General features: G+C 40.3%; 1 protein-coding gene across 2 annotated transcripts in view; it reads right to left on the reverse strand.

Moving 5' to 3' along the window:
• Lmtk2 (lemur tyrosine kinase 2) overlaps window positions 1-24,828 on the reverse strand; it is an 88,879-nt gene that overhangs the window by 53,629 nt on the left and 10,422 nt on the right. For both annotated transcript variants that reach the window (XM_047533361.1, XM_047533360.1), the window contains exons 2-4: window positions 11,635-11,759; window positions 8,548-8,692; window positions 2,334-2,407 (exon numbers count right to left, since the gene is read on the reverse strand). In XM_047533361.1, the coding sequence (XP_047389317.1) occupies window positions 2,334-2,407; window positions 8,548-8,692; window positions 11,635-11,759 (344 nt within the window). The remainder of the gene's footprint in view (window positions 1-2,333; window positions 2,408-8,547; window positions 8,693-11,634; window positions 11,760-24,828) is intronic.

Here is a 24,828-nt window from a genome sequence, read left to right on the forward strand (position 1 = left end):
TTCTGCCCCATTTCAAGAGAGAGACCGCCTCTGCTCCTAAGACCAAATCCCCCAACCATGCTACTGACCCCTGACCTCCTGTTCATTAATGACTTTGCTCCTACAATTACTCTCATCTCCTGCACTGTCAGTGTCCTCCCTCCACATAAACATGCTGCCCATCCTACAAACATAATGATAATAAATAAAAATCACGAAACCTTTCCTTGGCCCTCTGGATGTCCCCAAACAACTTACCACTCCAGTTCTCTGCTACTTTTTAGAACAAATCCCCCAAGAAAGTTGTCAAATGCACTTTGTCTCCTCTTCCTCTCTTGAACTCATTGTTTTTAAGGATATGTCACTGCTATTCCCCATAAACAGTTTCTTTCCAACACACCAAGGGCCTCACACTGCTGAATCCTAGACCTTAAAGTCTGCATCTTACTTGGCAAGCCACAGCATTTGCTACAACTGATCAACTGATGTTCCGGGAATTCCTCTTCATCCCACTTTTAGAATGTGCCTCTCCCTACTTGCTGGGGGACTCCTCTAAGTTCCTTTGTTGGTTCCCCAAATGCACCAACCTCTCCCCGCTACACAATCTCAGGGCTCAGTCCTTATGCTTCTCCCCGTTTTTCATTTTGAAGTAATTTCAGCTAGACTCACTGCTTTAAAGACCATCTATGTATTGAGTTCTTCTATCTACCTATCAATCTATCTATCTATCTATCTATCTATCCATCTATCTATGGCCTAGAACCTCCCTCTTGAACTTGATCTGCATTCCCAGCTGCCTATTTGCTAGCACCACTTAGATGTCTAAAAGCCATCTCACACCTTACTTATCCAAAAAAGAACTCCTGACTTCCTCCTCCATACCTGCTCCTCCTGTTGTCTTTCTCATACTCCAGCTGGAGGGAAATCCATTCTCCCAGTTATCAGGCCCAATCCCACAGCTACCTGGGTTCCTCCCTTTCTCACCATCCCCAGTGCTATCACCCAGGATCAGGTATGACTGGGTCTCTCCCTGGATGCTCATGGCAGCCTTCTAACCAATATCTCTGCTTTAACCTTGGCCCTCCATAGACTACCCACTACAGTGTTCCTTTGAAAAGGTAAGTCAGATCATGTCACTCATCTGTCAACACCAGAGCAAGGCCCTGGGTTCAATCCCCAGTACCACACACAAAAAAGCAGTCTTGGGCTGGGGAGATAGCTCAGTCGGTAGAGTGCTTGCCTTGCAAGCACAAGGCCCTGGGTTCGATCCCCAGCACCACAAAAAAAAAAAAAAAACAAAACACCAGAGCAATCCCTACTTCACTGAGAGTAAAAGTCAAAGTCTCCAGCTGCGTGCACTGTCTGTGTCTACAGTTCTTCAGTGATTTAGAAGCCACAAGGGGAAGGGAAGAAACAAGAAAGGGGAAAGAGAGAAGGGAGAGAAGAAAATAATAATTTACTCTGAGAAGGATAAAAAGTTTCTAAAAGTCCAGGTCCCTTCTCTTCTTACTGTTCTTATGCTAACAATTAGAAAAGTCTCTTGATAGGGTTTAAAAAAAATAAAATGGGCTGGGGTTGTAGCTCATTGGGAGCGCGCTCACCTAGTACACACGAAGCCCTGGATTTGATCCTCAGCATCACATAAAAATAAAATAAAGGTATTGTGTCCACCTACCAAAAAACCTAAAGACTAAAAATATATTTAAATTTTTTTTTTCTTTCCCCCTCAGGTGTGAATGTTTGTGTCCCGAAATTCCTAATGTGAGACTATTATAAGGCAGGGATTTCAGGAAGAACTAGTTTACTGTCCTTCTGAAAGAGAATCCAGCTGGGTGTAGTGGCATGTATCTGCAATCCCCCAGCTACTCAGGAGGCTGAGGCAGGAGGACTACTTAAGCCCAGGAACTGAGGATGAGCTTGGGCAATGTAGCAAGATCCTCTTTAAAAAAAAAAAAAGGCTCCCAAGAGTCGCCTCGCCCTTTCTACCAGGTGAGAACAGTGTGAAGGTGCCATCTATGAATCAGAAAACAGGCCTTCTTCACCAGATGCCAAATCAGAAGGCACTTCCCAGACTCCAGAAGTGTGAAAAATAAATTTCTGTTGTTTTTAAGTTACCCAGTTTATGGCATTTTGTTATAGCAGTCTGAATGTTAGACAATCTTCTGAAAGAGTCACATACCCAGGAATGCTGCAACCTGCATTCCCATGCAGTTTTATGGACAAAAAGCAACCTCTATGCATACTATAGTGTCTATGGAGAAAGTGGAATGTCACACAATTCAATTCAAAATTAACTTTAAATTCTAAACTGTATAAACAAGAGGGGGAAAAAATCAAAGTGAAAAACATTATACCTTTCCGAACCAGCCATTTCCAATTTCCTGTATATAGTTTAGGCTGTGGCGGGCAACTTGAGACTTCAAACCTTCTGTAGAGAAAAAAACATTTAAAATATAAATATCTAACTAAAAATAAGTATTAAATACATAAGTACAAATTCTAACACAAATTTAACGCTTGTGCTACTAAAGGTAGAAACAAATACATAAAACACCTCTTTAAAACTAATAAAACCGGGTGCTGTGGCACATGTCTGTCTGTAATCCTAGCAACTCAGGAGGCTGATGCAGGAGGATCAAAAGTTCAAAGCCAGCCTCAGCAACTTACCAAGGCCCTAAGCAACTTACCAAGACCCTGTCTCAAAATAAAATCATAAAAAGGGCTGAGGATGAGGCTCAGTGTGTTAAGCATCCCGAGTTCAATCCCTGGTACCAAAACAAAACCAAATAAACCCCTAATAAAGCCAAAACAATTTTAAGTCTTAATATGGACAATATTTTTGAATTAGCCTTCTGTCTGATTCTATAATACCTCGCTCTGTTTTTTCTGATCCAAAAACTCTAGTGTGGGGACAATATCAACAGGACCAATATAGACCTAATGGGAGTCCCAGAAGAATGACAAAGAGAAAAAAATAATTGAAGACAATGGTAGAAAATGTCCCATTCCTACTAAAGGATATGCATCTACATATCCAAGAAGCTCCATAAACTCCAAGTAATATTAAACTCAAAGAGATCATCACCAATACACATTAAATCAAACTCTACCCAGAGATAGAGAACTGTATAAGCAGTAAGAGAGAAACAACTCACCATGAGACAGAATCTTCAATGAGATGAACAGTCAATTATTTATCAGAAACTATGGAAATCAGAAGGCAGTGAGCTCACAGATAGAAGTGGTGAAAGAAAAGATCCACGAATCAAGAATTCCATATCTGGCAAAACTATCTTTCAAAAATGAAAAACAGCCAGGTGCAGTGGCATATGCCTATAATACTAGTGACTTGCGAGGTTGAGACAGGAGGATCACAAGTTTAAGGCCAGCCTCCACAACTCAGGAAGACCTTGTCTCCAAAAAAGGTGGTGGGCTGGGTCTGGAGCTCAGGAGTACAGTGATCCTTAGTTCAATCCCCAGGGGACAGAGGGCGAGTGAAGGGGAAAGAGGAGGCGAGAGGGAGAGAAATGGAGAGAGACAATGAACAAACAGGAGAAATTAAGATATAAAATATTCTCAGATAAATGTTAAGGAGTTTGTTTCTAGTATACCTGACCTAGAACAAACATTAAAAGGCTCTTTTAAAAGAAATAACGATCTCCAGTAAACCTAAGTAGGTAAATAAGATGGTAATGTTCTTGTATGATTTATATTGCTCCTCTATTTCCTACATGATTTAAAATAGGAATGCTTTAAAAAAAAGAAGTAGGCACAAAATGTGTAACAATATACAATGTAACGATGTAAAGGGAGGGAAAGGGCTGTACAGAAGCAGAGTTTTTGTTTGCTACTGAAGCTGATTATCAATTTAAACTCAATTGTTATAAATTTAGAATGTTAACATGTAATCTTTCATGTCCACTAAGAAAATATGTGAAAAACATATTCAAAAGGGAATGAGAAAGGAATCAAAATGGTATACCAAAATAATAATTCCTATCAAATTTCAATGGCCTATTTTGTAGAAATGGAAAAGTTAATTATAAAATTTATATGTAATTGCAAGGAATTCAAAATAACTAAAAGAATCTCGAAAGAGAAAATTGGAGGACTCACTCTTCTCCATTTCAAAACTTACTACAAAATAAAAGCTACAGTAATCAAAACAATGTTGTAATGGGATAAGGACAGGCATACCAACCAATGGAATATAATTAAGAGTCCAGAAATGAATCTAAACAAATATGATAAATTTATTTTCCAAAGGTGTGCCAAGAAAATTCAATGGAGAAAGGACAATGTCTTCAAACATTGTTATTGGGGCAAGTGGATAACCACATGTAAAAGAATTAAGCTAGACCCTTACCCTACACCATACAAAAAAAATTAAGTCAAAATGGACTAAAGACCTAAATTAAGGAGCAAAATGACCTAAATTCATGAGCTAAAACTATAAGTTCTATAGAAGATAAAGAGGAAAATCTTCATGACCTTGGATTTGACAACGGTTCTTAAATATGACACCAAAATCTCAAGTTATCCAAAGAAAAACAAGATGATTTGGAGTGCACCAAAATTAAGAACTCTTATTCACCAAAGGACACTATTGAGAGAGAGAGAAGTGAGGACCTACAGGGTGAGAAAATACGCAGATCATGTTAATATGAAGCCATCACAGTTAAGACTGAGACAAAGGAACAGACTGATCAACTAACAAAAGAGAGCATGAAGCCTAAAACAGAGCCACACACACAGGTAAGCAGAGAGGAAAGGAAGGACCAGCAAGTGAATGAGGCTGGGGGTGGGGGGAGCAGCAATCTACAAGAAAAACTTGCATTCCCACATTCAAAAATCTACTCAAGGTAGATTATAGGCTAATGTCAAACCAAAATCTTAAAACATTATCCCTTTTTTAAGACACTGAGTCTAAGACTATTAAATTTTGGCATCTAAAACAGACTGCTAAGCCATCTTAATATCAGTTCATTAATATATCACTTTTTGTGTAGGTATGTGATTGACTTTCTTTTTGTTATTTCCAGAAGCCCAGAGTGCTGGGGACTCGAACCCGGGCCTGCAGCATGAGAGGCTGGCACTCTACGAGGTGTGCTATATGGACTGCTGACTTTCTTTTTTAGTGAAACATTTTGATTTCCTTTCCTGTGAACTTTTTTGTGGTTACCATGGGGATTACGGTTATCCTAAATTTATAACAATCTAGTTTGAACTGACACCAACTTAGCTTCAAAACTACAGCATAAACCATTGACACCCAGCTGGCAGGAACAGAAACTGGTATAACTTCTGTGGAGGGCAAGTTGGCAAGAGCCATCAAAATGGAACACATACATTATCTGACCCAATTCTAAAAACGTATTCTACAAAGGCACCAGCACAACAACAATGTGCAAAACAACCTAGATACCGGCTTTAATGACAAAAGATTAGAAACAACCCAAACATCCATCAACAGGAGACTGACTGTGATAATTCAAATAGTATAACTTATAGGCAAGAATAAATATGCTCTCTTTATTAATATGAAAGTATCTCGAAGATACATTGGTAAATGGAAAAAAAAAAAACATGTCAAGCAAAATATTTACCATGGCAACTTTGGGTAAAAGGGGGAACTACGTGTGTGAGGGATGGAGAGTACATGGAAACCTCCGGACCTTCTTTCTTCTCAATTTTGCTGGGAACTTAAAACTGTTCTACAAAAATAAAAAATTAAAACAAATTTTAAAACAGTGGGGAGAGGTTTGTATCTAGAAACTCTGGAAAAATACTTAAGAAACCAAGAAGAGCGGTTCTTAGCTAGGGAAGGCAGGGGTGGGAAATAAGGTTGGTTCAAATATTACAGGGTGACTTTTCACTACTTATACCTTTCTATCTGCTTTGATTTCTGAACTGTGAATATATTATCTATTCAAAAATACAATTTAAAAAGAGAAAAAAGGGATAAAAACAGAACTTCTAGACTTGCTTGTGAATATGTGGCACACCTTTTTTACATATTGCAAATATCTTTCATAGTCAAATACAACTCATCTTCATCCTTTTGCAGGCATAAAAAATAGTCCATTATTTGCCTGTACTGGAATTTAGCAAGTTACATATTAATATTTAAACATTTTCCTTTTTATATTGCCAAACAATGCTGCAATAAATCCCTTTGCACATGTTTGTATACTTAATTCGTTCCTAAAGATAATTCATTAAAAGTTAAAGTGCTGGATCAAGAGCAAACATATTTTACACTTGTGTGTGTGGTGCTTGGGACCGAGTATCTTACATACTGATGCAAACTGCCAGACTGCCCCTCTGGGAGGGAATTTCTTTCCACGACACAGCTGCACTAAGGGCAAGTGGAAGAGACTTTATATTTCTCTCTTACACACACACATACACCCAATCATGACCTACAGCAAGTGACACATTACTCTTGTTCTTATACTTGTGAGAACTTTTTTTTTTTTTTTTTTTTGCTTTTCTCTGTCATATTAAGGATTGAACCCAGGGACGCTCTTAAATTGAGCAACATTCCCCATCTTTTTTTATTTTTATTTTGAGACAGGGCCTTGCTAAGTTGCTGATACTGGCCTTGAACTTTTGATCTTCCTGCCTCAGCCTCCTGAGTCACTGGGGTTACAGGTCTGTGCCACCATAAATGGCCTCTGAACTATTAATATGTAACAGTTTTCATTCTTTTTGTAGTTTACAAATTTTTTTGCTACTATGTCAAATAGGCATATACTCCTTTTTCCGTATCAAATATTTCATTTTATGATTCAAATCTGGCTTTTTTATGGCTTCTAGATTTACTGCTATATTTGGAAAGCCTCTTATATCCCAAAATGATAAAAATACTCTGAAAGTATTCTAAACTTACAATGATTTCTTCCTATTAAGAGGGATTTTAGAATAGAGGAATTCAGTAAAACAGAAAGAGGGGCACGTATATGAATGCTACGATAGCTGCCCAGTTCATGCCCATTGTCAGTCTGCGCATGTGCTGGAGGTAAAGTCAACCAGAAGGCCTATAAGAGGTTTTACTTTCTGGCCTGAGGAAAGAGAAGCTCCTTTCCTCCCTCACTGCAAAACCACGGAGATACCAACAAGGAACAGCCAGCAGTCATGCTCCCCACCGAAGAGAGAAGCCATCTGAGAGATGAAACTGACATACAAAGGGAAGAGAAAATGAGCAGTGACTGTAAAAGGCCCATGGAGTTCAAGGCCCTGCTTCCAGCTGTCTTCAAGGGCAGCTTCGCCCCTTTCCCATGGTCTGGGTCTCTTTTCTACTGATGCTGATCTGAGTTAGGATTCAACTAATTGAAAGTAATTTAGGGTTAAACAATAGACCTGGAAAAGCCCCAGTCTCTCAGGGCTTTCCTTAAGTATGAAGGAAATAAAATTTTCAAACAAACTACAATAAAGCATTCCAGTGTAGAGATGAGTATACTTAAGTTATTTCAAGTATATTTTGGACTCCTTTCAAACTAAACTATTTTTTGTTGAGGTAAGGGTATTATTTACAGAAATTAAAACTAAGAACTATGTGTCATTTTCTAATATTGCAAAACACACAAATATTAAATACATCTTACTTTACAAATACTTTAAATGAACTACATCAGCATATAGTATTTTACCTTATTTTTTCTTTGAGCCATGCATGCTGACAGGAGTATAATCAACTTGAATTTGTACTGCTCTAAGCACACCCCACAGCACATGAGGTACCACAAATGGCAAGCTTGGCACCTACAAGACCTTAAACAGCCTTCTTATACCAGTCCTGGAAAATCCTACTTCTTAAGCCCTCTTCCCACCATACAAATAGCAATAACTCCTTTAATGCATTCAAGAGATCAACTAACATCTAATCAAACTCTATCTTAAGAAGTAAATGAGTGCTGGCGATATAGCACATCACGTAGAGTGCCTGACTCGCATGCTCGAGGCCCGGGTTCAAGTCCCCAACACTGTGGGATTGCGGAAATAGCAAACAAACAAAAGAAGTAAATGAAAAGCCCATCTGATTAGCATAACTGTATATGCCCCCCTCCCTCAAGTAGAATGTTCTAGTGAAGACAGGAATGTCCAGAGTCTGCAGAGAAACCAGTCTACCCAAGGACAGCCAAGGAGCTCAGCACCAGTGTGCAATTTCAGTGCATCAGGAGAGAGGTTTTACTCTTTTATTAGACCCAGAGGCCACAAAGAAAACAAGGGTTTTTTTGTTGAACCCAGGGGTGCTTAACCACTGAGACACATCCCCACCCCTCGCCCCCTTAAACATATTTTATTGAGAGAATAAAGTTGCCTAGGGCCTTGCTAAGTTGCTGAGGCTGCCTTTGAATTCACAATCCTCCTATCTCAGCCTGGAAACAGCAGCCTTTGCAGGAATGAAACAGGCCTGAGCACTAGAACACAGCTTCACAGGGAGCAGAGCAAGACAGACAGGCAAAGCAGGAGGTGGGCTGCCCAATACTGCATGAGAGCAGCAAGGTTCCTGTTCTCACTGCTCAGAGATAATGCACCACAATCTGACATTAGGTAAGGTCTTACCCACAGAAGGCTGGAACTGTGATGGAGCTGGAAGTGAAATATTTGGTACTGAAAGTGTGAAGACCTCTGCTGGGGACTGGACAGAAGGGGTGTCTTCTGCTGGTGGTGTGAAATCTATCTCATCATCAAAATTATCTTCAAATTCCTAAAATCAGAGGGAACCAGTATTAAAAACCACTGGCTAACATTTAAGATATGAATATTGCTTCACTCATTTGGGATATGCTGTCAAAATTCCCCCAATTCATACTTACCTCAAGTAAAAAGCATATGCGATTATGCTCTCCAACTCCAAAGAGCAAAATAAATAAAATTTGAAAATAAATTATACATATTTTATGTAACTTTTAAAATTGATAGTTTGAAGTTAAATGCAAAATTTTCTAAAATGGAATGGAACTTAACATGGAAATACTCAACCAGGCTCAAAAGTTTGCTTATAAATGATTAGAGTTTAGATAATTCTTCTAAAATTATCATTTACTTTCACAAATATCTCTGCAAATCAAAACAAATTCAATTTTATTTTTAATTGTGTGTGCATTTCTAATTACACTGTGCTTTCTATTAAAGACAGTTAAACAACTCAGAAAAGTTATTTTTAAGTAAGCCCTACTTCTCTGGAGAAAGTAACAATGGAAAAATTGCTACGCTGGGTAGAAAAACCATCAGCATGTGAACCACAAAGGCTAGCAAGAAACTGTGTGGCATCAAGGTGCATTTAACATACAAGAGGATCTGGTGTTCCCAAGATGAGTACTTGAAAATTGAAGAAGTACCAATCAGGCTGTGGGAACATTTAAATGGCTCTAGAGGGCAGAAAGGCTCCCCATCTTCCTATTCTCATTCCCATGAATTGAGCACCCCTTGGAATGCAGGTTAATTTAATACACATAGAGAAGACTGTCAAGTGGTTTGCTGGTTCAGATAATTACCAAGTATCCCCCCTTCCCCAGCACCACACAGAAGCTGAGAAGAGATTAGTGAACAAGATCCTTTTTCATTTTCTGCCAACATCCTTCTTTTCTTCTTCTACCACCTTCCATTAGCCCCCATCCAATATAAGGGAGAAACAAAACGTGATAATGGTAGGTTTCCCTGACATTTACGTTTTCGCATGCATGTGAGAAGACTTTATCCTCATACATGTCACATGCATGCTTGAATGCATTAAAGGACATTATTGTTATTTATATGGGAGGAGGGAGCAGGAAAAATGTGGTACTCAAGTTCGATCTATGAGGGCACTTCTGAATAAAGAGATGGTTCGATTTTCCTTGGGACATTCCTAAAGGGTCTTTCATTAAAAAAACTTGTCCATCATGCCTACCTTAAAAATAATGCCACACAAAATGTGGCAGCAGCATGATATACCAGATGATTCTAAAGATTCAGAGAGGTATACAGTATAATAATAATTTAAAAAATGACCTAAGTCTAGCTCTTACAGTTATGCCAGTGACTATCTGGATGAACCTGGGCAAATCACTTTACCAGACTGTAGATTCCTGGTCTATAAAGTGACTTTCCTGGGACCATTCAGTTCTAAAATTTCAGAGCTCTGTATCCAAAGGAAACATGGCAATATTCTTATTTAGTCACACAGATCCCAGAGCATTGTGGCCCCTGCATCGAAATCACCCTGGCATGCTGGATAGCAATAAAGAATCCCAGCCTTCAGGCAGCATCACAATAAACTCCTTCATTCAATACTGACATTCAAAACAGGACAATCTAAGGCAAGAATGAGGTATCACGAAATGTGAGACCTGACTTCAGTATCAGCAACACTGATCAGACTTTATCTTTGTCCCAAAATGGCCAGGTTTCTATACAAAGTCCCTCAGCAAAACTGACCAAGAAGGGACATAGATTCTCTACCCACAAATATGCTCCCAGTAAGTAGGTTGTCATTAAGTCCCCACAGAAGTATCTTCAGTGATGTGAAAGCCCAGGGGCTGGTGTAGTGAAAAAAGCCTCACAGGTCCAGGCAGATCAACTCCTCCAGACAGGGGCCTGTGCTGGGTGAGTCCTGCAGCCTTCCTTTGCTCTTGGCCTTCTGTGCATCATGCAGTGTTGAGTCCAGAGGATGGCATGTCTAAGTCTTTAGAGCTGCCTCCAGACTCCAGAATAGAGATCACACAATAAAACAGGTAGGAGGCTGGAGAAATCAGGTCCCATGCCCAGTGAAAAGGTTTGGGTAAGAAGTAAACTTTGTTTTCCTATTTGAACCAGTGGCCCTCAGGACAGTGCAGTCAGTAGGGCAACACATTAAGGAGCATTTTCTCTGGAGGCATACACTCCCTATTTACTTTTCCCCATGTACTCCTCCTTAACTAGTATTTTTAGAACTCTAATACACGCCAGCAGGCATGCAGCAAGCTCTAAGGCAGGAGTTCCCAGCTTGTTTTCTGGTAGATTCCATCCATCTGCTGCTACATCAGCCCCTCTCTGTCATTCCTCTCTGGGCTAGGATTTTATAGTCAGCAGCATTCTCCCTCTCTTTGGGGAAATCAAGGTTTCAAGGTAAACCTGAGATTTCAATACTCTTCCTCATATACAAAACACCAGGGGATCCCTTTGTGATCTAATGACCACAAAATTCACCAGCCTACAAAAGTTTAGAAAAAACCCAAACCAGTCTGTTCTTCCATATAGACACTTCTGAAGAGCAATGATCAGTTGCTTAGAACTTATGGCAAGTAAGTTCAAATACAATGCTTTATTCCCACCTAGCAAAAACTTAAACTCACCACACCTTGTGCTTATTGTCAAAGATGCTCCAAGGCAGGGTTGCCAAACTAAGGCCAGAGGGCCAAATTCAAACTGCTGGTTTTTGTAAATCTAGTTTTACTGGCACAAAGCCAAGACCAAGACCATTTATTAACACAGTTCTGTGGCTAATGTAGCACTATGACTGCAGGACTGAGGGTTGGGCAGCTGTAAGAGGGACTTTAATGGTCCACAGTATTTACTACCTAGTCCTTACAGAAAAGTCTGCTGACCCTTGCTCCCAAAAGACTGATACACGCCACTCTATTGAAAATGTATCCAAAGATGACTACCTGCTCTGCCATCTGTGCTCACCTTAAAGTCTATTTCTGGGTCCTTACAGCAGGAAACACAGTTTGCAATTAACACTATTAATATCATTAAGCTGCACACAGACAGGATCACAAAAGATGCAGGAACTTCTGTAGTAGGTGCCTCCCCTAGAGACAGAGAAAAAAAAAAAAAACATTAAAAACATACACATTCCAAAATCCATCTTAACTACTAATACTTTCTTCTAGACATAAAACGGACCAAAGGTTAATAAAATAATGCCTGTTCATGATAAAGCTGATGGTCAATTCAGAACAGGAAATTGTTTTTTTCTTAAACTTTTTATTTTGCAAATCTTAGATTTAGAAAAGAGAGGGGAGAATTCAGAGTTCCCACATACCCTTTGCCCAGCTTCCACTAATGTTCAAATCTTACATTTCTGTGGTACATTCATCAAAACTAGGAAAAAACATTGGGTATAACACTATAAATAGAGCTTCAAATTTTATTTGGATTTTACAATTTTCTCCACTGAAGTCTTTTTTCAATTCCAAAGTTCAATCCAGAATACTAATGTTGCATTTAACCATCGTGTCCCCCTAGTCTCCTTCTGTCTCTGATTTTCTCAGTCTTTCCTTGTGTCCCATAACTTTGACACTTCTGAAGAGCAATGATCAGTTACTTTGCGGAATGTTCCTCAACTTGGGTGACCTTATGTTTTCCCAGGATTAGAGTAAGAACCTAGAACATCACAGGGGTAAGGTGACCTTGTTCTTGCATCACATCAGGGTCACAGAACTTGTTCCTGGTGGGCTGAAATTTGACCGCGTGGCCCAGGTAGTCTCTCCACCATACAGTCTTCTCTTTACAGACTCTGTGCCTTACAAGCAGGTTCCAAAGTACATACCCACAAAGAAAGCAAGCAAGCTATACTTTATGGAGTATATGTCTGAAGAGTTTGCAGACATATCAAAAAACTGTAGCAGGGCTGGGGTTGTGGCTCAGTGGTAAAACACTCACCTAGCACGTGTGGGGCACTGGGTTCCATCCTCAGTACTACATAAAAATTAAAAATAAAGGTATTGTGTCCACCTACAACTTAAAAAATATTTTAAAAATACTACAGCAACTAATAGATACTTGGGGGAGATACTTTGAAGTTATTATGCAAATACTCTGCTTCTCCTTAAAGTTTTGCATACCAACTTCCTCATTCATCTGCCTGCAGTGACTGATACCAAGATATTTTCCGAGGTGCTGGGGATTCAAACCCGGGCCCATGTGCACGCAAGGCAAGCACTCTGCGAGCCAAGCTATTTGCCCACTCCTGATACCAAGGTATTTTAATGTGGATTTTCTAGTTCCTTCATTCCTTCTAAATTTGTTATTCAGAATTCTTCTGTAAGGAATATTTGTACTTTTCCTCCATGTGTTTATTTTATTCCATCACTTAATACAGCTATGGGCTTGATGGATGTTTGTTCTTCGGGTTACAATCCAGTATCACCATTATTTATTTTGTGGCTCAATCTGTTCTAGCATTGGCCACTGGGGTTCTTTCAAGTTGACTCTTGGCTCCTTTGACTGCCCCATCCTGTTCTTTTTAATCAAACACTGCCTTACTTTCTGTAGTACAGGAAGCTCCAGGTTCCTCTTGTATTTTCCTACCCTGGCTCGAATCAGCCACTTCTGCAAGGAGCCCTGGCCATGATAAGAGGCTTCTAATAGAGGGGTGTCTGTAAACTACAGCCTGGGGCCTGTTGTTGCATAGAGGAACCTCTAGCTAAGTATGAGTTTTACATCTCTAAGGGTCTGCTTTAAAAACAAACAAAAAGAATATGTAATGGGTACTGAACCAGGAAGCCAAAAATATTTTACTATCTGGCCCATCCCTACTTAGAGCATAAAGATTTTTACATTTTATTTTTAGAAAAGACTTAGTTCTCCTGGAAAACATTCAACTAGGATAATTTTGAACCTTTTCTGAGCAAACTGTTAACTCAGTTGCTGGTGTTTTACTAAGAAACTTTTTCTTAAAAATTCTCATCTATGGCTACTGCACAAAAAAGGAAGATAGAGGCAAGTTAATGATGACACCGTTTTTTAGATGAAACTATGGAAATAAACCCAAATTCCTATGTGAGTAAAACACAGTCTTGAGTATAAAATAACCCTTGTGAAGACCAGAGAAGTCTAAAATGAACACAAACAGGACGAGTCCTTTTTCAATATCCAAAGGTCTACCTGTAAAAGCAATACTGAAACTTCAAAATCACTGGTGGGCTCAGCCCTGCTGAAATCTGTGCTCAGAAGCAACAGTTAGCTAAATGGTGCTGAGCGCTTGCAAGTTCTAAGCGAACAAAGTCCACACGGAGGAGGAAATGTGATGGCACCTCTCAAACCAATCTGGAGGCAAACCAACTGTGGCTGAGAATAAGGATCTCCCAGCCAGACAACCAGTGAACGACACAAGGAGCCTAAGGCCCTGGAAGCCAACTGTCCACCAGTGAGGAGCGAGAGGGCCCTTTCTCCACCTCTGCAGCTAGCTGTCCTCTTAGCCAGTTTGGCTAGAGCTTCCCCGCTGGTATCTAATCCTAACTCTGCTCCCTCTCCTGAGTGAATATGACTCCTGAGGATTATATAGCAAAGTGCTTTCACATACAGTATGGCATATTCTATTCATTTTTAAAATATATAATTCATCCACCTCATTTTAACAAGCCTGAATTTCCGGTGCATCACACTTGAAACTAGGTGGGTTTAACAGGCAGCATTTCTTCTTTTAGCAGTTCAAAAGGAAGGGTGTAACATGATGGATTGCATCTGAGATTTGATAAAATACAGTATTATTTCATTTCACTGTTAACAAGGCCTCTGAAGTAACTGACTAGTTCCCCATCACAGATGAGGAAACTGATATGACCCAAGCACAAGGGGCTACAGACCCCAAGGGCGGGTGTTCAGAACAAGTCCCCATCCCTTCCTGGACATTACAGTCCTGCCTACACGTGATTCACTTTTAACACTTAAAGACAACCTGGTGTACTCTGAAACCAAGTCTATCACTGCTGATGATGGCAGTTCATTCTCCAGAGGGCCTTCTCCAAACTCCACAAAGCTACCTCCTCTTCCTCTCCTTTCACCCCCAGAATTTTTTTTTAACCCTCATACGCTGTGCATTTATTGTAAAACTGGATCAGGCCTGCAGGAAGGCAGCCCAACTATCTGATTCACGAAGTGGTCTTTGTGAGTCATCAGGTAGGCACGAAGTCACACCCACAGTCAGGAACAACAAGCTGGGCCAGGTTTTGCTAGACCTTTCTACCATGCCTGTTCATTTGGGCCAATAGCGAGGGACTGCCCTCCCTTACTCAGATTTCCTCAATGTGACTACCACATGCAACCTCAGCACCTAACCAACTCTTTAAAAGGACCCTACAGATTTCTGTTTGAGAAATTTACTCAATAGCCTCAAGCAGACATTTTAAGTTACCAATTTAAAAAACTATCCATTTGCTGGTGTTTTTCTCTGAAAAGTCCAAAGCTCTGTGCTTTAAATAAACTCTATATACCAATGGAAGAAAAACTTCCATAAAATGAGGAAATCAAATCACAGGCCGGAAGGTGAGATGGGTTTGCACAAACCACAGAGAGGAAGTAAATCTTAGACATGGGCAGCCACAACTGAAACCCCCAAGTCCCTGTGGCCAAACCAGAAACCTAACCCAAAAAGGTTCCTGGTTGCCACTGTTAGGAAGTGAGGAGGAAAGGTGCTTTTCCTCCAACACTGCCAGCTTACAACATTCAAAATGTGTTAAGTCAAATCAATCGTCTGCTCCAGAAAAACGTCAACAGCAATAGGCGTGTCACCCACATTTAGACAGCTTTCCTAAGTGTACACCAAAGGGGATAATTAGAGGCTCAGGGTACTCAGTGCACTTCCCCAAGATGAAGTTTAAGGACACCTGGCATCTCCATGGCGCATCCCATGAGTTTTCATCTTGCAGTTTCCAACGCATTCTAATAGCTACGTAGCACTTGACTCCATAAGCAGAAAACCGGAGGAACTCCAAGAGGTAGGGAGGTACCTATTATCTGCTTTCGCAACAGGGAATTTGGGGAAGGCAGTTTCTCAGCATTGACTCAGGGCAGGAGCACTACCCAACAATTAATTCACCATCAAAAATTCAGTAGGATTATCTGATTCATGATGCCTAGAACCTCAAATGGAACCTGAACACACATGTAATTAACTAAAGACTTGTTAGTGAGTCCATTTCTGAGTTGAATAAAAATCACTAAAGGTCCACAGGTAAAAAAGAAATGATGATCCATGTCTAGATCCATCAGGGATTACATCATGCTGGTATTCTCATTTCGTCATTCCTTCCTCAGTTTATACCTGATACGCTTTTATAAACAAAAGTTTCCTCATATCTGTTTGGTTCAAGTCAAAGGAGAAAGGAAGGTTAGACATGTAAATCTTTCTTTTTCTTTACCAATTATTTTAAAATATGAGTTGGTTCCCTAGCATTCTGTGGAAGTTACCAGTTAGGAGTGTTATTGCTATTGTTTCAGGAAATCATTATGAACTGATGGATTTAAACTACCTGATGAGTTTCAATCCTCTTGTTACTCTTACTGATGTTCATGCCAGTCCATCTTCAGTCAGCTGGTCTGCTCCCAAGTCCTTTACAAGGATCCCAGCAGACTTGGGATGCATTGTTTCCTGGTATGTTCCAAGCTCCCCTTTTGTATTTTCTGCTTCGGACTTCCTATCAATCATTTCCCCAGGGGAGCCCTGGTTTCTTTGAGAGTGGTTTGCTTATTTAAGATCCAGCCTTGGTCAACAAAGTTGCTTATTCACTGCTAGCATCACAACAACTATAGAAAACAATTTGACAGAATTTGGAACACTGAAGGTTGGTATCAGTGTAGTCTAAGAAGTTCCTCTTTTATATATAGTGTATGAGCCTGTTTTCCATTGCTATAACAAAATATCTGAGGTTGGATAATATATAGAGAAAATGGGGTTTACAGTTCTGAGTTTTGGAGATCAAGAGTTCAAAATCAGATGGCCTCTGGTGAAGGCCTCAGGTCAGATGACATGATGATGGGAACACATGTGAGAGGCATCACATGGTGAGATAGGAAGTCAGAGATTCAGGGATCAGGCTCTTATAATCACTCATGAGAGAGCAACCAACTCACTCTGCAATCCAGTATCAATATAATATTTCATGACCTGTGAAATTCATCAATAGCTGGTTGCATGCACACAAAGACAAGACAAAGACAAGACATTACTTGTTTCCTCATGGGAAAACACATATCAACTTGGAAACAGTACACCCCAAACAAACAACAATAAAGTGTCAAACCTGAACTGATTCAAATACTAATGTAACAGGACAGAAATAGAAGGGCGTGTTAAAAACTACCAATGGATATGGAGATTCCTCAGGAAACTTGGAATGGAACCACCATTTGGCCCAGTTATCCCACTCTTCAGTTTATACCCAAAGGACTTAATATCAGCATACTATAGAGACATGGCCACATCAATGTCTATGGCAGCTCAATTCACAATAGCTAAGCTATGGAAACAACCTAGGTGCCCTTCAATAGGTGAATGGATAAAGAAAATGGGGTATATATACACATTGGAATATTACTCAGCCATAAAGAAGAATGAAATTATGGCCTTTGCCAGTAAATGGATAGAACTGGAGACTACCACGCTAAGTGAAATAAGCCAATTCCAAAAAACCAAGGGTCACATGTTCTCTCTGGTATGTGGATGCTAACACACAAAAAGTGGGGAAGAAGAAGAGAAGTTCATTGGATTAGACAAAGGGAAATGAAGGGGAGATGGGAATAGGAAAGACAGAATGAATCAGACATCACTATCCTGTGTTCATATATGAATACACGACTAGTGTAAGTCCACATCATGAACTATCACAAGAATGGGAAGTTATACTCCATGAATGTACAATATGTCAAAATACATTCTACTATTACGTATAACTAAGAAGAATAAATATAAAATTTTAAAAAGTTAATAAAAAAAAGAAAAAAAAAACACTACCACTGGAATCCAATGGGCAAAACACAGTAGATGAAAGACCCCTGGGGAGAAAAGCCTGATGAACAGTGAAGGGAAGGGAGGGTCAGACATCAAGAGACTTAAAGACACACCAACCAAGTGCACTGTACAGATGTTACCTGAATCATGACTCAAACTATTAAAATCACGACATTTGAGATGTGGAAATCCAAACACTGAATAACTGACTATGTGCAGAAGGTAGGAATCATTTCTTCTAAGAATGTCAATGGTAACATGCTGACATTTTAAAACATGATCCTCATCTTTGAGATAGTGACCTATGTAACAACGTCCGAAATTTGTGTCAGAATAGCACAAGGAGCACATGGAGTGGATGAAGTTCAGGCTGGGTGAAAGATATGTGGGAATCCATCATGGTATCTGTCTAGTCTTGTAAATGTCTCAAGTTTTCCTTTTATTAAGTAAACAATTTTTCCATGCATTAAAGTTTAAATCAAAAATATTAGATATAATAATCTGCAATCTATATTCCTGCCTACTCTTAACAAAGTGTCTTAGCTGGCCAGGGCTGCCACAAAAGTATCACAAACCAGATGACTTAAACAAATGAAATTTATTACCTCACAGTCCTGGAGGCTACAAGTCCAGGATCAGGTATTAGCAGGACTGGTTCCTTCTAAGGGCGACTGGTCCTATGTCCTCTGGCTTTCACTTCTACAACCTGAACTCTGGCTCTCAACTGACCTCTCTCATCTTTCCAGACCCATCTTCTGTCCCTTCACATCCTCCTCCCACTAGGTAACTTCCACTGATCCCTCTTCCCCTTGTTCATCATGAAAATCATCCCTAAGGTTCCACAGTTAAGAGTTCTTGTCTTTGGACCCTCAATTACTGCATTTCCCCATCAAAGAATTGAACACACTAGCTTACATGCCCAGGTGTCTTCCCCTCCTGGGGTCTGGGACCAGGCTGGGTAATCCACCACTGACTCCTCAGAGCCCAGGCCAGGGCAAAAGAGTGAGTGAGAGAGATAGCAACCAAGGGGCACCACCAAGGGAGGGAGATGCGCAAGACGGTCAGAGATCAACCCATAATGAACCCAGAATAAACATGTTTTCAGTGTCAAATAAGTAAGACTGTAGAAGTAGCACTCCTTCAGTAATTTTATGCTGTTACTTGGTAAGGATCTCCCACTAACATCTACTATATTGAAATGATAATCAATTATTCCCCAGGTTTTCAAAAACTCCAACAACATTATTTACCCATTTTGCAATTTATTTTTAGCAATTGTTTCTTTAAAAAAATAAGTTTTGTTAAAAAGTGGATTTCCCCAACCTGTGTTCTCCAGTGATGACAAGTATTTATCCACAAGCCCCATCTTCTCTACCCTCACTTCACAGAAGCTGTCAGGGTAGTTATATTCTTCTAAGTAAAGCAAGAATCCAAAGGCACCCACTTCTCCACGGGAGCCCCAAGGAGCACTGGGCTTAGATTAAAGTCCAGTGCAGGAGCAGGGCATTCCAACATTTGTTTTTAAAAAAGGAACCTAAATTGAGGCTTCTAAGATGTAACTCTAACTTTGTCTGAACATCATGAGTGTGTTTGCTAGTGCTGCTGAAATAAAATACATAGACTAGGGCCTTTAACAGAAAGGAACTGTCCCATAGTTTTGGAGGCTTGGAGTCCAGGTTCAAGGTGCCAGTCAACTTGATTTCTCCTGAGGCGTCCCTCCTTGCCAATGCTGAACAAGTAGCTTTGCATCCCAGAAACTTAGTATATCACTTGGGGAGAAAAACGTGGACAATCATCACAGAGCACACATTTTTATTTAACACCTCAAAATTACAAACCCATCTATCATAAAGGTATCCTGTACATTGGCTCTTAAGTCACTGAATGTTTTCCTTGCTCTTAAGGTAACAATATATCTCTTTGTGACAAGATCAAATAATCTACAAGCTCCCTAATGTATCCTAATATTAGAAAGGGAAGGGGAAATGAACATAGAGCTAAATATACTCAAGCATGCACAACGGCAAGCAGCACACTGATGATCTGGTCAATGAATCAGAGGCTCCACAAAGACCCTCAGCAGAAGACCCGGCCTAGGAGAACAAAATGTACCATGCAAGAGTCACAAGGGCAGAGCATTCCTCTAGTTCAGAAGTGATTTTCAAGGTCAGCCAGCCCAACTGTTCTCTCACACTCACAGAAAGGTTATATAATTCAAGTGCTGAGTACCTGAGAATGAGATCATTTTATATGAAACTGGTTTCTCTTGGCCTAGTCCATTAAAATCTGTTATCAAAGGGTCAGTTCCCTTGCACTTTAAGAACACTAACTGGGATGGGAACTACTGCAGAAGACCTAAGATAGCACAATTTGGCCAACAGAACGTCAGGCCCAGATGACTTCTGTCAGGCCAGTGTGCCCCATACCCCAAAGAAGGGATGGGATGGAGTCTGTGACCTAGAATCTTAATTCAGCTGATGGCACAGCTGAGGTGCAGTGACCTGCCGCACTTAAGTCTGTAACAGCCTCCAATCAGGATCTTTCCCTGAAGCCAGTTGGGAAGAGGAAGCACCTAGTCCCAGAGACAGAAACTCAGAGCAAACTTCCCAGGACTTCTTCCCCAGCAACTGGCCACCTGGAGCCCCTAATGTCTGGGGGAAGGATGTTCTCTTCCACACAACTGCCCACTGCAATCTGGAGAAACGTGTGGGTGATTCGATGGCAGCACTGGATCCTCCACACTCGTCTACAGAGTACAGCCAAGAGTACAGACAAGAGCAGGGCAGAGAGGAGAATGTGTGTGTGTGTGTGTGTGTGTGTGTGTGTGTGTGTGTGTGTGTGTGTGTCTGGCTTCCGGGCAAGGAAGCAGCCCCAAGTATCCCAAGAAAACATGTTTGCCTTTCTCAGTGAATTTCCTACAACACCTTCACAGGGCCATTGTCCTCAGACCCCTTCCAGCTTCCTAAAATCTAACATCAATTCCAGCTAATATGATTGAAACACAATCCGCAGCAATGTGTCCTTAGAAGGACTCTCTTTAGTGAGGAAGTAGTTGTGATGCTGATGCAGCAGAAGGTGGTGTGGCCATCGGGGATGATGGGACTGGGAGAAGGATGGGTGGAGAATTCATTATACTCATCTGTCTACTTGTATATGTTCAAGTCTCCATAACAGTTTTACTTTTAAGTATTATTTTCATAACTAAGCCATATAATGCCTATGACACTGATCTTGATGTGGTTCCATAGCACATAAAGGAAAGATCACCTAGGGCTTCCTGTGTGATAATGCTCCTACTGTTCTGTCTTTATATCATAGAGAAAGATAAGCCCAAAGACAATGTAACCAAATTTAACTGTTTCTAGATACTCAGGACCAACAACGATAAAAGACCTCTAGATCGTGAGGAGAGTGACGGGAGAGGGTGCCTCCTACTGCAATGGCTTCTCAGTCTGCCTACTATGAAATCGTCAATAAGCCCCACCCAGTTCATTCATTCATTCAACAAACCTTTACTAAGCATCTTTTAGGACAGGCACTGCTATATGTTCTGGAAATACAGAAGTGAGAAAACGAAGTCCCTGCATTCAGGTTACATTCTCACGCAGAAGACAGATAACAGGCAAACATATTAATACATAAATAAATATATAGTACGTCAGATGGCAAGAAGTACTATGGGAAAATGAGGAAAAGCAGAGATTATTATTTTACAGGGAATGATCATGAAACACGTTTGATATTATAATAATTCACACACAAGTAACAATGGTGATTTGGTCCCAGGAAGTTATGAAATACTAATACTTAAATGGTAATTATCATGCGCCAGGCACTATTCTAAACTCACGCAATTCCACAACAACCTTTGAAGTAGGTACCCATCTTAAAATGAAGAAACTGGACAATGGAAAGGTCGAGTACTTATCCAAGGTCACAGCATTACATGCGAATGATCAGAGGGCATCCTCTTGCACCCTCCATGAAGGGCAGAGGGCAAGAGGAGGGAGCTGGCAGTGCCAGGACTTGACAGCAGATGGGAGGTGGAGAATGAGGGAAAAGGGCCAAGGAGGAGACCTCCAATCGGCTCCTTAATCCTGTGCTCTTAAACAAGATTAGACTTTCAAAAAAAAAAAGAAAAAAAAATTACCTGACATTTGAGAAAACCTCTTAGGTCAAGGATAGAAACCAACATAAACAGACGATGTGGGGGCAAGGATAGGAAAAAAACTAAAAACAATTACAATATTCTCAGAATAAAGAGGAGATACTACATGCATGACGGAAAGGTAGAATTTAAAAAGTAGGGGAGCTGGGTACAGTGACATGCACTTGGGAGGCTGGGGTGGAGGATCACCTGAGCCCAGGAGTGAGTCCAGCCTGGGCAAACATTGCAACCCCATCTCTAAATGAATGAATAAATGAATGGAGGAAGCTCCTGGCAATTAAATATAACAGAAAAATACACACAGTAGAACAGAGACAAAAAGAGCAACAGAAGTAAAGCAGAGTCTCATTCTAAAAAGGAAAGAATGAAGAAAAGGAAGAGGAGGCAACTCTCCGTTAAGGTGTGTGTATGCATGTGTATGTGTGTATGTGTGTAAACATAAATGAGAATTTTCCAGAATCAAAGCACAAGGTTCTCAAGATGCAAAGGGCTTGCTGGCTGTCTATGTTAATGAATGTAATAAATGGGAAGAGACACCTACCAAGACACAGCTTCACAACTTTTAGAATCTAGAGAAAAGTCTAAAAGCTCCCAAGGAGAGGGGAAAGAAGATGACAAAGGAAAGGAATAGGTCAAACGGCCTCTTACCTCCCAAAGAACACAAGGGGCAGTCAGAGCACCACCACTCCATGCCCCGAACAGTGTCCAGACTTTCCAGGACAGATCAATCAAACAAACACACTGGGATTTAAAGGCCTGCCCAGCACTGTGGGGATGCATTAATGATGTGTACACAAAAACTGAAAAATGGTAACAAAGGGCAAATCCAAGGAAAACAAAAGATGTCAATCATCAGAAACACCACAGGTCAACTGGGAATATCTGTAGTCACAAAAATAAATAATGAGTAGAGAGTTAATCAAAAACTCTGAATAACTACTGAGCCCAGCTCAGTGGTACATGCCAATAATACTAGCAACTCAGAAGGCTTAGTGGGAGGACTGCAAGGTTGAGGCCCGTCTTGGCAACCTGGTGAGACCCTGTCCCAAATTTTTAAAAAAGGAGCTGGGATATAACTCAGTGGTAGAGCTTTCAATCCCCCACAAAACCTCAACAGAGAAGGGGAAGTATGTATCCATGTGTGTGAATATATAAATTATCTTCCCCAGTAGAAATTTAGTATCTAATTAAATCAACAAACAGTGGGGCAAGCATGTAATTTGGCAATATGGCTAAGACAGCTGCAGGACATTGTGGTTGGGGATCAGGCAGTAAGGACAGGATGGGAAAGGGGCTCTCTATTTCCATTATAAGCCCTGGAAAAGCATTTCACTTTTTAAACCATTTACATGCATTATTTGACAAATATTATAACTTACAAAAGAGATAAAGGGATGGGGGGGAGGGAAAAGAAAAGAACACCAAGGAGACAGAAACTATTTAAGGAACAGGACAAAGAAACAGCTGAACAAGAAAGAGGATGGAGGATTCTGCACAGGCAACAGGAATGCACTGCCCTGGAAGACAGAGAAGGACAGATTTTTTTTTTTTTTTGTATTGGGATTGAACCCAGGTGCACTTAACCACTAAGCCACATCCCCAGACCACTTCACTTATTTATTTGTTTTTAAATTTTGAGACAGGGTCTTGCTAAGTTGCTTAGAGCCTTGCTACGTTGCCAAGGCTGGTTTTGAACTTGTAAGAGGGTGGTCTTTTAAAAAGGGTCATGGAAAGAAATACGGTGATCAGTAGTAAAAGAACCATAAAATTAATCAATTTAAAAAGATTATCCCTGATAACCTAAACTAAGAAAGTCATTCAAAATAGGATAAGGTCATGAGGAAAACAATTCATTGAACTGTAATCTATTACACATGCAAGGGGAAGAGATGAGAGCCAGGGCAGCCGCTGCTGACCAAGCTCCAGAATGTTGCTGGAGCTTAGAAAGGAGGGGATAAAGCCCTCAGATCAAGAAGCTGGTGTTAAGGAGCTGAGAAAGAAAAGAAAAATGGCATTTGCCTCTTACTGCACACACTTAATTCCTACCTGACTGTGTATCCAGAAAGAATACACAAAATACCTGCAGAGGAGCACCGTTCTTGGGGATCACAGCAGTCAGCAGAATCTTAAAAGGGTGTAGCTGCCCCACCTCCCTCTCCAAAAAACATAAACACTGATGGTGTCTGAAAGATTTTCCATGTTTACAAATGAATGTTTATGTGTTTATGACTATATTTCTTAAAAATCAGAAAAAATATTCTTGCCACTTTTAATTAAATGGTGTAGCTTCATTTCATTGGTGGAAACTAAAGAGTTGCTCTTGCAAATTAAAATATACATATATAAGAGCCAGGCATGGTAGCACACACCTGTAATCTCAGTGACTCGGGAGGGTGGGGCAGGAGGATCACAAGTTCCAGAAGCCTTAGCAAATTAGCAAGGCCCTAATCAACTTAGCAAGACCCTGTGACTGGGGGTGTGGCTCAATAGTTAAGCACCCCTGGGTTAAATTCCCAGTACCAGAAACTAAAATAACCAAATAAATAAACAAAATATATTATACAATATTTATTATAAATGTATAATAAATATATGAAAGTGTTTTTTAACCTAATTATGGAAGTTAGCATTTTAGTTTCTAATTTTCAAATTGTACTCTTTTAATTCTTCAAGAATCAATTTATGAAAGCTTAATATTTCATCTCTATATTTTCAGACAGTGACTAGACATACAAATCTAGAGGAGACTGACTGGAGTTAGGCTGCATATATCACACAAACGAGAGTGTCTCCAAAGTATGAGGTAGTTCCCCTGTGACTATATGCTAGGATTCCTCATGCCAGAATTTACATCTGACCCTACCTGTCATATGGGATGGCACTGTGACTTAACTTCTCTGGGTCTTCATTCCTCCATCTGTAAATTGGTATTTCAGCTCTGAGCTTCTGTGGACAAGGATTTACAATGCCAAAATTTCTA

Source organism: Sciurus carolinensis, chromosome 18 (assembly GCF_902686445.1).
Source record: "Sciurus carolinensis chromosome 18, mSciCar1.2, whole genome shotgun sequence".
Classification (NCBI taxonomy): domain Eukaryota; kingdom Metazoa; phylum Chordata; class Mammalia; order Rodentia; family Sciuridae; genus Sciurus; species Sciurus carolinensis.